Here is a 15,151-nt window from a genome sequence, read left to right on the forward strand (position 1 = left end):
CTCAACCCAGAAGTGCAACCTTTACGGGCAACAGATCTCAGCCTGTAATGCTCCATCTTGAACCAACAGGCCAGACTGCTGGAGTTCCATATGTTTGGCCATATGCCATGTCTCCAGACTGCTATATTTAATGCAAATGACGTGTGACCCTTTGGTGCTTTGCAAGGCAAAGTACGAGAACATCCTGCTTAACAGGTTGACTTACCTGAACTAAAAAAATATATTGTGTAAAGATGGAAAGCCAGGTGAATGCTTGCATACGAAGTGCACACAGTTTACCTGGGGTACCACTAATAATTTAAATGTTAAAGACTTATACACAACTATAAATCTACATCCAGGAAGAGAAAAATAAAGCCATCTCTTGTCAATTCTCATATACCAGTAAATATATAAATTTCAATGTGCAGAGAAAGTGCTAGATGACATACAAGGTCACTTCCACCACTGTATGAAAATTCTAACAAATACAACAACTGACTCCACTGAACTCTAGGAGCCAAATAGACTAGAAAATGCAGGAAATTCAGATCTCAGTAGTATGCAGTGTATCAAAAACCGGTAAGCTTTAACACAGTTCAATTCACCTAAGGGAGACTGAATGGTGGTATCTTAACATCTATGTGTAGGAATCGTTCACCTTCCTAGACTGAGGAAAACCAGGTAATTAAAGTTAATATATAGCCTGGTCTTTTCAGAGGAAATATTGGCAAACACCTCACAGTTTAGAGTGGCACTGTTTATAGCTTGAGAAACTTGCCGTAGATCATCAGAGAAGGGGATTAGAAGTAGGTTGAAGAGAATACCACAGAGATAGAACAAAACGAAGTTTCAAGGTAATGAAGATACAGGGAAACACTATATTCTTGAATACTTGGTGTCATATAGCTCAAGAACAGAAAAGAGGAGAAAAAGACCTTAAAAAGCAGACACTTTTACCTTAGAACCAACAAGTTTTTCTCTGCCTGCATGAGAAACAATGATTTCAAAGCTAATAATAATAATAAAAAGACTAGCTGTTAATTATACAGAAGGGCCCAAATGCTCACATTTATGTCAATGACTTGACTCTCTTTTCCATTTTATAAAGGTAACTGCAACACAAGCAACAGAAAGGGCCTGTCAGCAAGATACCACCAAACTGAACTTCTAATTTAGTGTTGCCAACAGCACTCTCACTTAATTCTCAAAGTTTGGCTCAAACCAGAAACGCTAACTAGTGACACATTTAGTACTGCTGGCCAATAGCTTTTATACTATCCTACAAAACAACTTCAGAATTATCTACAGTTGTGATTGATGGGAGTGAGAGTTTGTTCCTAATTCTATAGATCTGCCTTTAAGTTCTAACAAATCAAGATTATTTAATTATAAAAGCCCCCACAATATGCTTGGTGCTTTCTGGACACATAGTACATACTCCTGGCCCTGAAGAGCTCACTATGTGTACATTATAAATCCCCTATTCATGTAACATTGCACATATCCGTTAATGTATTTTAACAAACTGCTATTGATCATATCTTCAACATGAGACTAGATATATTTGAGGAATGGAATGCTGATTCTAAAATTGAGACTGCTGATTTTATAGTGATACTGTCAACAGATTCCACTCCTGAAGTGCAATCGAAACACCCTTTTTCTTATTTCAGTATAGTAATAGCGTTTCTTCTCTTCCTGTATTACTTTCCCGATACTGATCACAGCCCCCTCTCTGGTACAAATCCCCCTGTACACAATCCAAGATGGCAGAGTCCAAGTCATTGGGTTTCCTAATCCACTCATCCTGTGATACAGCCATGCCAATCAGTTACAGCCATACCTGATGCTCATTATGTGCCAGGGTCAGAGCCACATGCCAGCATGCTGCTCTATCTGTAAATCTTTCTCTAAGAGCAGGGAGGCAAAGCTGAAGCTCTTTCTCCTTGAGAGATCAATGCAGGCAGCCTCTGTTCCGAGCAGATCCGCTGAGAAACCTTCAGTAGCATGCCCCTCCAGTGCTTAGATTACCCTCAACACCAGTCTGAGCTCCTTTCAAGACTTAAAATAGAGTCCCATACAGAACCTTCAGTAACAAAAGTCAAAGTTCAGACCAATAGTCACATCCAAATACAAGGAGCACACTGCCACTTTAGCATTGCCTAACATCAGTACCAAGCACCGTGGCTTCAGCAAGGATGGTCTTGCGTACCACTGTACCATGACCCTCAGTACTGCTCACATTTTTGGCACTGACCCCCTTATGGCATTGACGGATTCTATTGCCAGACTGGTACCCGATCACAGCTATGATTGACTCTGGGTAGTCATCACAAGGCTCCCTTTGGTGCTGAATTTAAGGCAGAGCACATCAGAGAGCGGCTTTTGAGCTGCAGGAAAATTACTCTCCTCCCCATCCCTCTCAAGTCCATAGTAGAGACTCCTCCCCTAGGCACCTTCTTTTGTTTTACTGTAAGTACTCACAAGGGTTGGGCATTTTACAAGAGAAATGATTTAAGGTAAAACTGGTAAACTGGGATACACTGCTCCTTAGGTAGCAGAGGATCTGGGATTTCTGAGTAGCCAGTGTCAAGGTCTGGATGCCACAGGGGAGCAATTCAAAAGGGATTCCAGCACGAAGGGGCTCCCCTTGTTAACCTGCAAGGTGAAAAAAAGCTTGGCATAGCCCAGAGGAGTGGCAGAAAGGCTGGTGGTGTTAGGGAGCTAAATACCCAGCCACTTCAGGAAAGACTCCTTCTTGCTAGAGGCTGGGAACAACAAGGTGACTGAGTCCTTGGGATCCTGAGAACTATCACAGCATATTATACCCTAGCCAACAAAGACCCACCCTGACACATTAGGGATAACTCTACCCGTGCCCAGGTGGCTTCGGTGGTCTGCCTTGCACATGTCCCCATTTCTGAAATACTCACAAGAGCTTCAAAATGATGTTCAGACCACAACATTATCTCCCATTATTCCCTGGTGCAATCCTATAGGTTAGATGCAAGCTTCCTCTGGGCAACCCTACAAGCACTCTTCAAGCAGGCCTTCATTCACTTGCCTCCTAGCTTTCCAATGACTGCTTGCTAATTATGAACAGTGGAATGCGTATGGTCAATCACTCAAAGAAATTATGATTCTTTACAGTAATTGTAGTATAAGACATGTTGTGCACACAAATTCTACATCCAGCCCTCTCTTCCCACTCACTGGAGGCCCAATCTCAGGATTCTTATTGGCACAGGAACTGAGCATGGGCTGCCTCCTCCTCATCCCTCTGCTACAGGAACCAAGAAGGTGTGGAGCAGCACAGGCATGGCCCTGCTATTAAAAAAAAATCTGATCTCATGCACATGATGCACGTGCACCAAAAGCGAAATATGTATAGACAACACATTTCAAAGAGCTACAATTACTGTAAGGTGACTTTAATTTACCAGATTTCTACCTGATGTCCAGCCTCATCAATACCTCTGAAGGCAATAAAAGTTTAAATAACTTACAAGACTCTTGGGGCAAAGATGTCTTTTTTCTTTTGTAAAGCAGTTAGCAAGCTTTAGGCACAGCATAATTACTACTGCTAGGCCCACAGAGTTAAACAGCCTCTTGCCATTCCAACAACTAGCATAAATGTGGAATATCCTGTGTGATACTTGGATCCCTAAACAATGCAATAGGACAAAATATGCACTGAAAATACAATTGATTATGCATGTTAAATCATTCCAATAATAAACTCAAGTACAATTACAAAAATCAGCTCTCTCTGATAAACATTCACATTTTTAAATTGTAGATTCAACTTTTCAATGAAAGAATGACAAAACTCTGCACTGTTGTTTTGTCCAACGTAAACCAAATTAAAAAACACAAAAACAAACTATAACATTCCAGACACTAATTAGAAATAGGCGGAACACTACAATTTTAAATGATAAAGCTCATACCTGAAGTACTGTGCATTACTAATCAATGACATGTATCAAGACCGGAAGTAATGTGAGCAAAAATATTTTACAGTGCAGATGAGTAAATACTTAAAGCTTTTCACTCTATTGGCTTTTTGACTAGTCCCCTTTTCCCAGCTTCCACTTTACAATACCCAGCCCCTTCGCCCATCAAAAATTATCTTTGGTAGATAAAAAGGGACATATTAAAAAAACCAACCCAAAACACAAGGGACACATACCACCTCTAAAGTAAGTTACTGTATTTGTAAAACTCCTTCACCCTGCCCCACAGCTATTCCCCTTCTTTAACTTTCCTCATCTTGCTGACTGAAGAAGACTAAACTCTTCTGATCAGAGATTTATTGTGTCTATATTTTGAAAAAAACAGGCAGTTCTATTCACTGTGTCATAAAAATGTTTTTCAAAGCATGCTATAAGTAACTACACTTTATAAATTCATTTGGAGTAAAACTAAACCCTGTTTCAGAACCATCAATATTAAGGATCTCTATTTAATATCCTGCACTCTAACAAAGTGCACTTTCACTGACAACAACAGTAATTTTGTTACAAAGCACGCAGAATATACCAAAGCCATAGCGCTCACTCAAAAGTCAGCCATTACCCCCAAAAGCTGCAACAATCACTGCCAACTTGTTTAAGCCCCAAATCAACCTACCTTTAAGATGTTAAAATGCAGTATTGCTAGGCATTCTGTTTTCGACTGGAAGGCCTGGTCGAAAAGGGACCCTGGCAGGTCCAGATAGTACTGCTGAACAGGCCATTAAAAGTCCGGTTGGTAGCACAGTGGGGCTAAGGCAGGCTCCCTGCCTGCCCTGGCACTGTGCAGCTCCTGGAAATGGTTGGCATGTCCCTGTGGCCCCTAGGAGCAGGGGTGATCAGGGAAGTGCTGTGTGCTTCCCCCACCCCAAATACCGGCTCCACAGCTCCCATTAGCCGGAAACCACAGCCAATTGGAGCTGTGGGGGCGGTACCTGCAGGCATGGGCAGCGCACACCACACAGAGCCACCTGGCCTTGCCTCCTCCTAGGGTCAGACATGCTGGATGTTTCTGGGAGCAGTGCGGAGCCAGAGCAGGCAGGGAGCCTGCCTTTGTCCTGCTGCGCCGCTGACTGGGAGCCATCTGAGGTGAGCACGGCCCGGCCGGACCCCACACCCCGAACCCTCTACTGTGCCCCAACCCCCTGCCCCAGGTTGGAACCCTCTCCTGCACCCTAACTCTCTCACAGACCCTGCACCCCCACCCCAACCCTCTGCTCCAGGTCGGAACCCCCTCCCGTACTCCAACCCCCTGCCCCAACTCACTCCTGGAGCCTGCACTCTGAACCTCCTCCTGCCCCAGCCTGAGCCTCCTCTCTCACTCCAAACCCCTTGGCCCCAGCCCAGAGCCCACTCCTGTACCCGAAACCCCTCATCCCAGCCCCACAACCCTCTCCCACACCCCAACCACCTGCCCCAGCCCAGAGTCCCCTCCCACACCCTGAACCCCTCATTTCTTGTCCTATCCCAGAGCCCACACCCCCAGCTGGAGCCCTCACCCCCTCCCGCAATCAACCCCCTGCCCCAGTCCAGTGAAAGTGAGGGTGGGAAAGAGTGAGTGACTAAGGGAGGAGGGTTGGAGGGAGTGGGGGTGGAGCCTTGGGGAAGAGGAAGGGGTAAGGGTATTGGGTTTTGTGCAATTAGAAAGTTGGCAACCCTAAGTGTGGAATGCTTTCTAGATTATAAAATAAGATTTAACAGAAGTTATACTTCGCTAATTTAAAAAAAATGATTGATAGCCACAATTATTAGAATGGCTGTCAAAACCAACATGCTTACTTCCCCAATTATTTTGCCAGACCAAATATTGAACTTAAAATTCTATTCTGAGCCATGTATTTCCAGAATGATATCAATGCTGCTGCTGTATAAGCAAAAGTAAAAACACAATATTAGCTTTTGCTTTTTAGAAAATTGTGGGAAGTTGAAAAGAACCATGAGAAATATTTTTATTATTTTCAAGCTTCTAAAATGTTATTTCTAACAAAAAGAAAAAATAAGAATGATTCCACAAAATGTAGTCGAGAGATTTTTTTAAAGTGTTTTCAATTACTGTTTTAACTAACTTGTATCGTCCACTATACCTATTTTAAACCAGGATGAAGTTTCTGGAATATGTTCACTATCTATTTTGGTCTCAGAAAATGTGCTTGAATGGAAGTTATCCTTCACTGATAGAAAAAAAAATACAATAAAATTGGCTTAAAATAAATTTATTACACAATACAAAAATAATCCTGGACAACATACATAAACATACAATGCAAAAGAAAAATGGAGACAAGTAACTTAAAGAACTGAACCAAAAGGTATAACACAAATGCTAAAATGAAGTTTACAAAAGTATTTACATTTCCAACGAAATGTTAATGATGCTGACAAAAGAAAAGAGCAGCTCAGATGCTTGAATATCAAGAACTAGTATTATCATAATGCAGATGAACACTAAATCCTTTATGTATTAAAAACTATCTTCAAAAAAAAAAAACATTTAATAATTAGCCCCTACCACAACATTCTTTAGGACCCTATTCACTAAACATACATGTAAATGTATAGGAATTGCAATAGTGGATCAGGCCATGATCCAACCAGTTGTGTAACCTATCACCAACAGCCACCAGTAACAGAAGCTTTTGAGGAGGAGCAAGAAATTGTGGAGAGGGCACGTTATGTGATAAACTGGCCCAAAGGAAAAAGTTTCCAACTTATCCACAACAGTTAGAAGTTGGCTTATATCCCTTCCAAAACTTTTAACAAAAACTAAAAAAACAACTCCTCTGGATATTCTTGTTATTCATATAAATAGATAATCAGTTTTTGAATCCCGTCACATTTACCACCTATGACTTGCCTCCTCTTCTCAAAACTCCATGTATAATTTACATATCTAAATACTTAAAGTTCTGTGGGTTACTATTTTAAGATCTGAATCCCACAGAAACAATTTCTCCAACTTCAACTAGTTTTAAAATTAGTTCCAAATAATGTGAAATCAGCAAAGAATGCATTGAGAGCTATATTAGGTAAACCCTGCCCCACACAGGTACACCTTCATTTTCAAAAACATTCAGCAACATGAGTTCTTTTCACTAGGGGGCACAGAAGCATAGGCTCTGACCTGCAATCCCTCCGAATGTTCAATACAAATTAATCAAATACAGTAATTGAGCACTTCTGAGGTGTGCACATGCAGAGTTTTGCTTGCAGTATCTCAATGACTACTGTTTTACCTTAGCTTTCTTATTCATGTAGAACTGTTGATTTCAAGGACATTTAAAGACCTTCACTAACCTTCCCTTGCTCTTACTTCACTATAACCCTGAAAAAATGTAAGCAAAACAACTGAGATAAAACTATATGCTGGGTTTTCATTCAGTAATTTATGCCATTGTTCTGAAGTACAATTAACAGTACCTGCTGCATTATTTTACTAGGATCTCAAAAGTCCGTTGTATGTTAATTTTGTGAAAAGGTTTGCCTAAACAACTCTATGATCGTATGCTTCAAATGCGAATATCCCCAATAACTATACAAAATATAATGTATTGCTACAAGATCACTTGGATTCACTTGCAACAGTACTTGTTTATATACCATCTTAAATAGCACTTCTACATTTTTGTGAGACATGTACTTGTTAGCTATAATCAATCCTTAACTGGTATGGTCAAGATGGGGTTCCTCATCACCATTCACTGCACATCGTGCTTTATGCATTTTCCTGTTTTATAAGTTCCCAAGTTGTTTTGCAGTCTATCCCTTCCTTTTAATGATTCAGGCTATGTCTACACGACACACCACTTCCAGCAGTGTATAGAGCATATGTAGCTACATGCCACAGTAAAAAGTAGGCTATGCCCACACTGTGGTGTATAGCTACACATCTCAGTGACAAGCTTTGGCAGAAGTGGGACAGAAAAGGCTTCAGAAGTTCCCCACTGCCAGAGCCTTTCACTATGGAGAGGAAAATGCTCTGGCAAGGGGAAAACTGGGAAAGGCTCAGCTGTTCCCCACTGCTAAAGTATTTTTGTTGCAGAAGAAAGCTCCAGCAGCTGGTGCTGGCAGAGCCTTTCCATATGTTGTGGACAAGCTCTACACCGGGAACTGCCCAAGCTTCCTCCCTGCCACAGTCTGCCCCAATGAGGGAGTCTTTTCTTACAGAGGGGAAAGGCTTTGGCATCAAGGAGGCAACAGGACCCTACACTGCTAAAAATATCAGTGTAGACAGGGAGGCACAGATTGGGCAAGTAGAGTACGTATTCGCATACATACCCATACCCTTCACCCCATCTTTCCTCTACTAGTCTAAGCTACGACTCACCAGCTACACTACTATCTTTGTACTCATGCTAGGGGGCCTACATGGGTACTTGCTCTACATGTCGCTGAGTGGTGTTTAATACAGACATAGCCTTGTGTATATATTTACATACTTTTCTGTCCAAGAGAAAATTACATATGTAGTTTGAGACCTTTATGCAAATACTATACCAATAGCTCTTAAAAAGAGATCTGATCAGAAGTTATTTGGGCAGACCTTTGGAATTAACAATAAATTAGGCCTTTGTATGGTGGTTAAGTGGAAGGGGCCGTGGAACAAAGCACAATCAGCTACAGACAAAGGCAACAGGGTCAACTATATAAGGAGTGAAGAATTTTACCAAAAAATCAGCATCAATAATGGCTATGCATTTGGCCTCTAAAATTCAGAAAATACTAGCTTCCCTGTATAATATTACCTATGTAGTCGGAACTACTTCTAAATTGGGCTGTCAATTAATTGAAGTTAACTCAAGCGATTAACTCAAAACAAATTAACTCAAAAAAATTATTGCGACACCCACTTAAATTTATTATAAATATTTGTGGATGTTTTTCTATATTTTCAAATATATTGATTTCAATTATGCTAAACACTCTTATACCCCTTCACGCTTCGGCCACCATTCCAGAAGACATGCTTCCATGCTGATGAAGCATGAAGAGACATACAAATGTTCAGCATACCTGGCACATAAGTACCTTGCAATGCTTGCTACAACAATGCCATGCAAATACCTGTTCTCACTTTGAAGTGACAATGTAAATATGAAGCAGGCAACATTATCTCCTGTAAAAATAAAATTTACTTGTTTTAGCGATTGGCTGAATGAAAAGTAGGACTGAGTGGACTTACAGGCTCTAAAGTTTTATATTGCTTTGTTTTAGAGTGTACTTATGTAACAAACATAATTCTACATTTGTAAGTTGCACTTTCATGATAAAGAAATTGCACTGCAGTACTTGTATGAGGGGAATTGAAAAATACTATTTCTTTTATCTTTTTTACCACGTAAAAATTTGTAATAAAATATAAAGCAAGCACTGTACACTTCGTATTGTGTTATAATTGAAATATATTTGAAAAAGTAGAAAACATCCAAAAATATTTGAATAAATCGGATTCTATTAATAGTGTGATTAAAACTAATCATGATTTTTTTTAATAATCTCATGATTAATTTTAATTGTTTGACAGAACCTACTTCTAAGATTTATGCTGACTGTTTCATACCAGATCATACTGTTCCACTGTATGAACAGTGCATTATTTGAGACTAACGTGCTTATAATTTGCTGTAAAAAGACAGAAATGTTGTTACTAGGGAAGGACTAAACAAAGGTTCAAAGTAGATAAACAAAAACAAAAAGAGAGGAGGGAAACTTTTTCTATTAACTTAGAAAATTACATTATGTGCATGTGTGTGAGTACATATATAATAGAGATAAAAGATAACTGGTAAAATTAATTCAGAGCAAGACAAGGTAGGTGATGTATTATCTTTTATTGAACCAACATCTGTTGGAAAGAACAAGCTTTCAAATGTCACAGAGCTCTCTGCAGGACTGGCAAAAGAAAAAGCTCTATGCAGCTCAAAAGTCTGCGTTTTCTACCAATAGATGTTGGTCCAATAAAAGATATTACTTCACCGCTTTGTGTGTCTCATATCCTGGGACCAATATGGCTAGAACAACTGAAGTACTTTCATTTGCATTCAGTAAGACTTTTTAAACAGTTTTAATAATCATTACCAATTTTTCTTTTTTACTTTGAATACATTTTCTCTTCACACTATCCCTCTAAAACTAAGATTACTTATATTCTTTAAAATAAAAAGTGGAGTGTAGCATTATTAGTATGGCAGACTGAGTCATAGCCAGCAGGACAGCTCCTACGGACCACTCAAAATACTTCAGTAAGAAATCCTTCTCTTCCTAACTTAGCTAACTATGCAATTAGAGAAGCTTTGCAAGCTACAAAGCTACTTAAACATCTATTAATTGAATATTAACATGCTTAATTTAAAATGATTTGATTATAAAAAGAATACGATTCGGTAATTTACTTTGCTTGTATTTGCTAACATGGTGTATCAAAAGGATCTATTTATGCTCAATACCTTTTGTAAGTGCGTGTAAAACAAAAGATACAGGTGCTAATAATGTCAAGGCTCTCAAACTGTTTCTCTTTCAAGTATACCTATTTGGGGATTTGTCATCTTACTTTATTTTGGTGTACTGTTTTACTTTATGTTCTAGAAATACTACTTGCATTTCTCTATGTTCCAGATCTAGTAAGAGGACTCATTATAAAATCTTCTCACAGCTCCATAAAGTCCGCCTTTAATTAATGTATGAATTCTCAAATATAGCAAAGAGTTATCCTTTAAAACATTTAGATTTTTCTGTTTAAAGTAAATTTACTTTAAGGAACCATGAAATCTGGTTGACAGATTTTTTTTAAAAATGTCAATATTCTATTTTTGGTATAGCATATACAGTATTTACACAATATTAAAAGAAAAAAAGTTTATATATGAACCAAAAATATCAAGGAAACAAAACAACTGAAGTTGTTTAATCTAGAGATGCTTGAGGGCTTTTAAAATGAAGAACTTTATGAAACTATAACCCATTTCTTTAGTTTTGCTCTCCCAGACTTTCCATTCTATACACTATGGTTCTGGAGATGTCCTCGTTTGACTCAGGTGACACTTTTTTCCACACTGTGCCTTTCAAAGCAAGTTCTTGCTGGAGACTTTCATAGTCCAATGGTCCAAAGGAATGCTAGTTGTTCAAGCAACATACATTATTTATTAGTGTACTTGAAGAAAGCAAATCTGCGTGTTACTGATATTTGCAATCAATGCCAAAAGCCTGAACTTCCACCCATCTCCACATTTTATTACAAATAGCTATGGTCCGTTTTGGAGCTATACATAAAGTTATAATTCCATATCAGACAGTTATAAAGAGAAATGTACAGACAAATAAAAACAAACATCTTTCATACTACTGTATCTTCCCTTTGGGAGACCTCCATGTCCCTATAAAATCCTTAAGGAAAACCTCTCACTATTTGCCTCCGACCCTCAAGCACCCATAACCCTTCTACTACGCTTTAGTACAAAAGAAATGGAGTGACTCTTCAGGGCCTGAAAACAGTACTCCTTAATAAGGGGCAATAATCTCAAGTAAAATGAAGCTATCTTCCCAGCCACACAAGTGCTGAGTGCACTGGCTCTATGAGTATGTCTAGACTTGGAGCTGGAGATGTAAACAGCAGCTCCAGCAGACCTCCCCATACTGGCTCTGATTGAATTAATGCACTGAAAATGGACAGCAGCTGTGGCAGCATTAGCAGCAGGAGGGTCTAGCTGCCACGAGCTTGACCCCATTTGAGACACCAGGCACTAGCCCCTCCCACCCACCATGGCTACACTTTCACTTTTAGCACTCTAGCTTGATGAGAGCTAGCGTGGGTATGTCTCCTCAAGCTGGTTTTTACATGAGATCAATGTGAAAAATACTGACCTTAGATCTCATGCACAGGAGTGCAGAACAGAAAGACTAAGCTACCAGTTGGCCAAATTATTATTAAAAAGTAAGCAGAATAGTGAAAGTCATCCTGCATATTAAAATACCATACACCCACTCTAGCTGGGGAAAAGAAATGCTTAAGTCTTTAGCAATTATGAATCTTACAAAAAAAAATCTTGTAACTGTTTAAGCCGTACCACAGATATGGCAGACTTTGTTACAAATAAATTGTGCTCTGGTGAAACTAGACTGATAAGCTTAACTTATCTTTAAGTTTTGATGCAATACATGTCATTGAGCAGTTTTATGTTTACAGATGAACCTTACATTTTCCAGTTGATAACTATACAAAACAGTCATTAAAAGAACATATTTAGCTTACCCGCTGATCACCACCTTCTCTGCGAGGATCAAGCTTCTTTGCAAAGTGCCTCAAGTTATCATAATTATGGAAATTGCACAAAGAAACCAGTTCCTGAAAACAGTCAAAAAGAAACTACATTATCCTTTATATACTGCACAGTTTTTTTATTTTCTCACTTGAGGTTGATAATGCACACACTTTAAATATTTTTAATTCACAACAAATATGACTTGGCTAAAAGTTCCTGACTTACACAAGAAGCCTCTTGTTACTCTCTTCATAAAATGTCCTTCCATACATTGGTAATAAATACATGTTTTCATTAGGCTGTAATAGTATTTTTTTTAAATAACTGACTTATTGGTGGTATTTTGGAAAAAAGCTAACTTATACCAATATTTCACTGTACAGATATTACAGCATTTGGTTTTGTAATGTATACTTCACAAACATTTGCAAGGTGATTATATCACAGTAACACAAGGCCTGTGATAGGGAGCTGAACAAGGAAGATTCAGTGAAACAGTTGCTCTTAACTAAACTAGAATCACTGTAAGGAAAGACATTCACAAGTATTATGGCAAGTAATTTTTCCATGCTGTTGTAGTATGAAGAAAAAAATTATTTATATATAAAATATAGATATATTTATAGCTATTTATTTTGCAGCAATTTGAAGGTTGCCAAATCATTAGTTATTAGTTCTTTATTAATAAGTTTTTTTTAAAACAGTTTGATTTTAATTGGAAATTATTTTTTAATATAGGACTTAAAAGCAAACATATCTAGACTGAAAAATAGTAATAGAGAATGTACCTGCGCACTCCCCAGAATGAGGAGCAAACTAGATTGTTATGCAGCTGATATAGGAGCAGGGCCAGCTCCAGCATTCCAAGCTGGTGCCTGGGGCGGCAATCTGCAAGAGGCGGCAGTCCCTGTTGTTTTGCCCCCAAGCAGCGCGCCGAATTGCCACTGCGGAGGGCGGGGGCAGTTTGTGTGCCCTTAGGACGGCAGGCGCGTTTCCACGGTGAGGGCAATTCAGCGGCAGCTTCTATGTTTAGCTGTCTGGGGCGGCTTCAGTTAAACACAGAAGCTGCTGCCAAATTGCTGCTGCCGTGGAAAGGAACCTGCCGCCCTAAGGGCGCACGGACTGCCCCCACCGCCTGCGGCAGCAATTTGGTGCACTGCTTGGGGTGGCGAAAACTGTAGAGCCGGCCCTGTATAAAAGTCAAGTGAATGAAGTACTCTAAATATTGTAGTGTCCTTTGTTGAGGTCTTTGATTGAGTACTGCCTAATTTGCACTGCCATCGGTTGTAAGGAGAAGAGAAAGAGGCAGAAGGCATCCCTACCATGTTCCTCTCTCCGTTTGGAAGGCCAATGATGTGTCACCATTCATTACTACTTGCAAATGATGTATTGTACAAGATCTCTACCATCTTAAAGAGGCTGGCCAGAGTCCAAATATTCTTAACACTGGCACCAAACAGGGCCCTTCAATTTTTTAAAGGTCATGTCTGCAGCAAAAGACAAAGCTAAGGATGCTTGTCTGACAGTTGTCTCTGTGGAGACTTTCAACCCACCTTTTTCCCCCAGACACAGAAGTATGATATTGGCCAAAATATAAGCAACACCATTCCCATTTTACTATTAGCCGCCAAAGGGCCCAGTAAGCATTGCTAATTAAATGAAATTATTGTTATTCTATCATATTGGAGTGGAGTGGAGTTTCTTAGAGCATCTTTCTGTGAATAATACGTACAAAATGTCTCTGTACAGAAGACACCTGTCAGATAAGCCACCCTTAGCTTTGTCTTTTGGTACAGACTTGACCTTTGAAAGACTGAAGTCCTTGTTTGATGCCAGTGTTAACAATATTTGGACTCTGGCAAGCCTCTAAGCTGGAAGAGATCTTGTGTTTTAATATATCAAAGCAATCACTGCCATTCTCATGTTACAGAATATCAGGATTGGAAGGGACCTCAGGAGGTCATCTAGTCCAATCCCCTGCTCAAAGCAGGACCAATCCCCAACTAAATCATCCCAGCCAGGGCTTTGTCATGCTTGATCTTAAAAACCTTTAAGGAATGAGATTCCTCCACCTCCCTATGTAACCCATTCCAGTGCTTCACCACCCTCCTAGTGAAAAAGTTTTTCCTAATATACAACCTAAACCTCCCGCACTGCAACTTGAGACCATTACTCTTTGTTCTGTCATCTGCCACCACTGAGAACATTCTAGATCCATCTTCTTTGGAACCCCCCTTCAGGTAGTTGAAAGCAGCTATCAAATCTCCCCTCATTCTTCTGTTCTGCAGACTAAACAATCCCAGTTTCCTCAGCCTCTCCTCATAAGTCAGGTCTCCAGCCCCCTAATCATTTTTGTTGCCCTCCGCTGGACTCTTTCCAATTTTTCCACATCCTTCTTGTGGTGTGAGGCCCAAAACTGGACACCGTTACTTCAGATGAGGCCTCACCAATGTCAATTAGAGGGGAATGATCATGTCCCTCGGTCTGCTGGCAATGCCCCTACTTATAAGGCCCCCAAATGCTGCTAGCCTTCTTGGCAACAAGGGCACACTGTCGACTCATATCCAGCTTCTTGTCCACAAGACATTATTCCTTTAAATTTTTTCATGAACACTTTTTCCAAAATTAGAAAACACGAAGAAACCAAATGTTTGCACAGTTCAGGGGTTGGCAACCTTTCAGAAGTGGTGTGCTGAGTCTTCATTTATTCACGCTAATTTAAGATTTCACGCGATAGTAATACACTAACATTTTTAGAAGGTATCTTTTTATAAGTCTATAATATATAACTAAAGTATTGCTGTATGTAAAGTAAATAAGGTTTTTAAAATGTTTAAGAAGCTTCATTTAAAATTAAATTAAAATGCAGAGCCCCCCCGGATCGGTGGCCAGGATCCAGAC

At 39.6% G+C, this 15,151-nt stretch overlaps 1 protein-coding gene across 5 annotated transcripts in view; it reads right to left on the bottom strand.

Moving 5' to 3' along the window:
• Nucleotides 1-15,151, bottom strand: part of GLS (glutaminase) — a 114,341-nt gene that overhangs the window by 36,016 nt on the left and 63,174 nt on the right. For 3 of the 5 annotated variants that reach the window (XM_032763344.2, XM_032763346.2, XM_032763347.2), the window contains one exon: nt 12,241-12,333. In XM_032763344.2, coding sequence (XP_032619235.1) covers nt 12,241-12,333 — 93 coding nt within the window. Of the gene's footprint in view, nt 1-6,194; nt 11,106-12,240; nt 12,334-15,151 lie in introns of those variants that run through there. The other 2 variants (XM_075070046.1, XM_032763345.2) reach the window with 1 other exon arrangement.

This window comes from Chelonoidis abingdonii, chromosome 10 (assembly GCF_003597395.2).
Source record: "Chelonoidis abingdonii isolate Lonesome George chromosome 10, CheloAbing_2.0, whole genome shotgun sequence".
In the NCBI taxonomy this organism is placed as follows: Eukaryota; Metazoa; Chordata; order Testudines; family Testudinidae; genus Chelonoidis; species Chelonoidis abingdonii.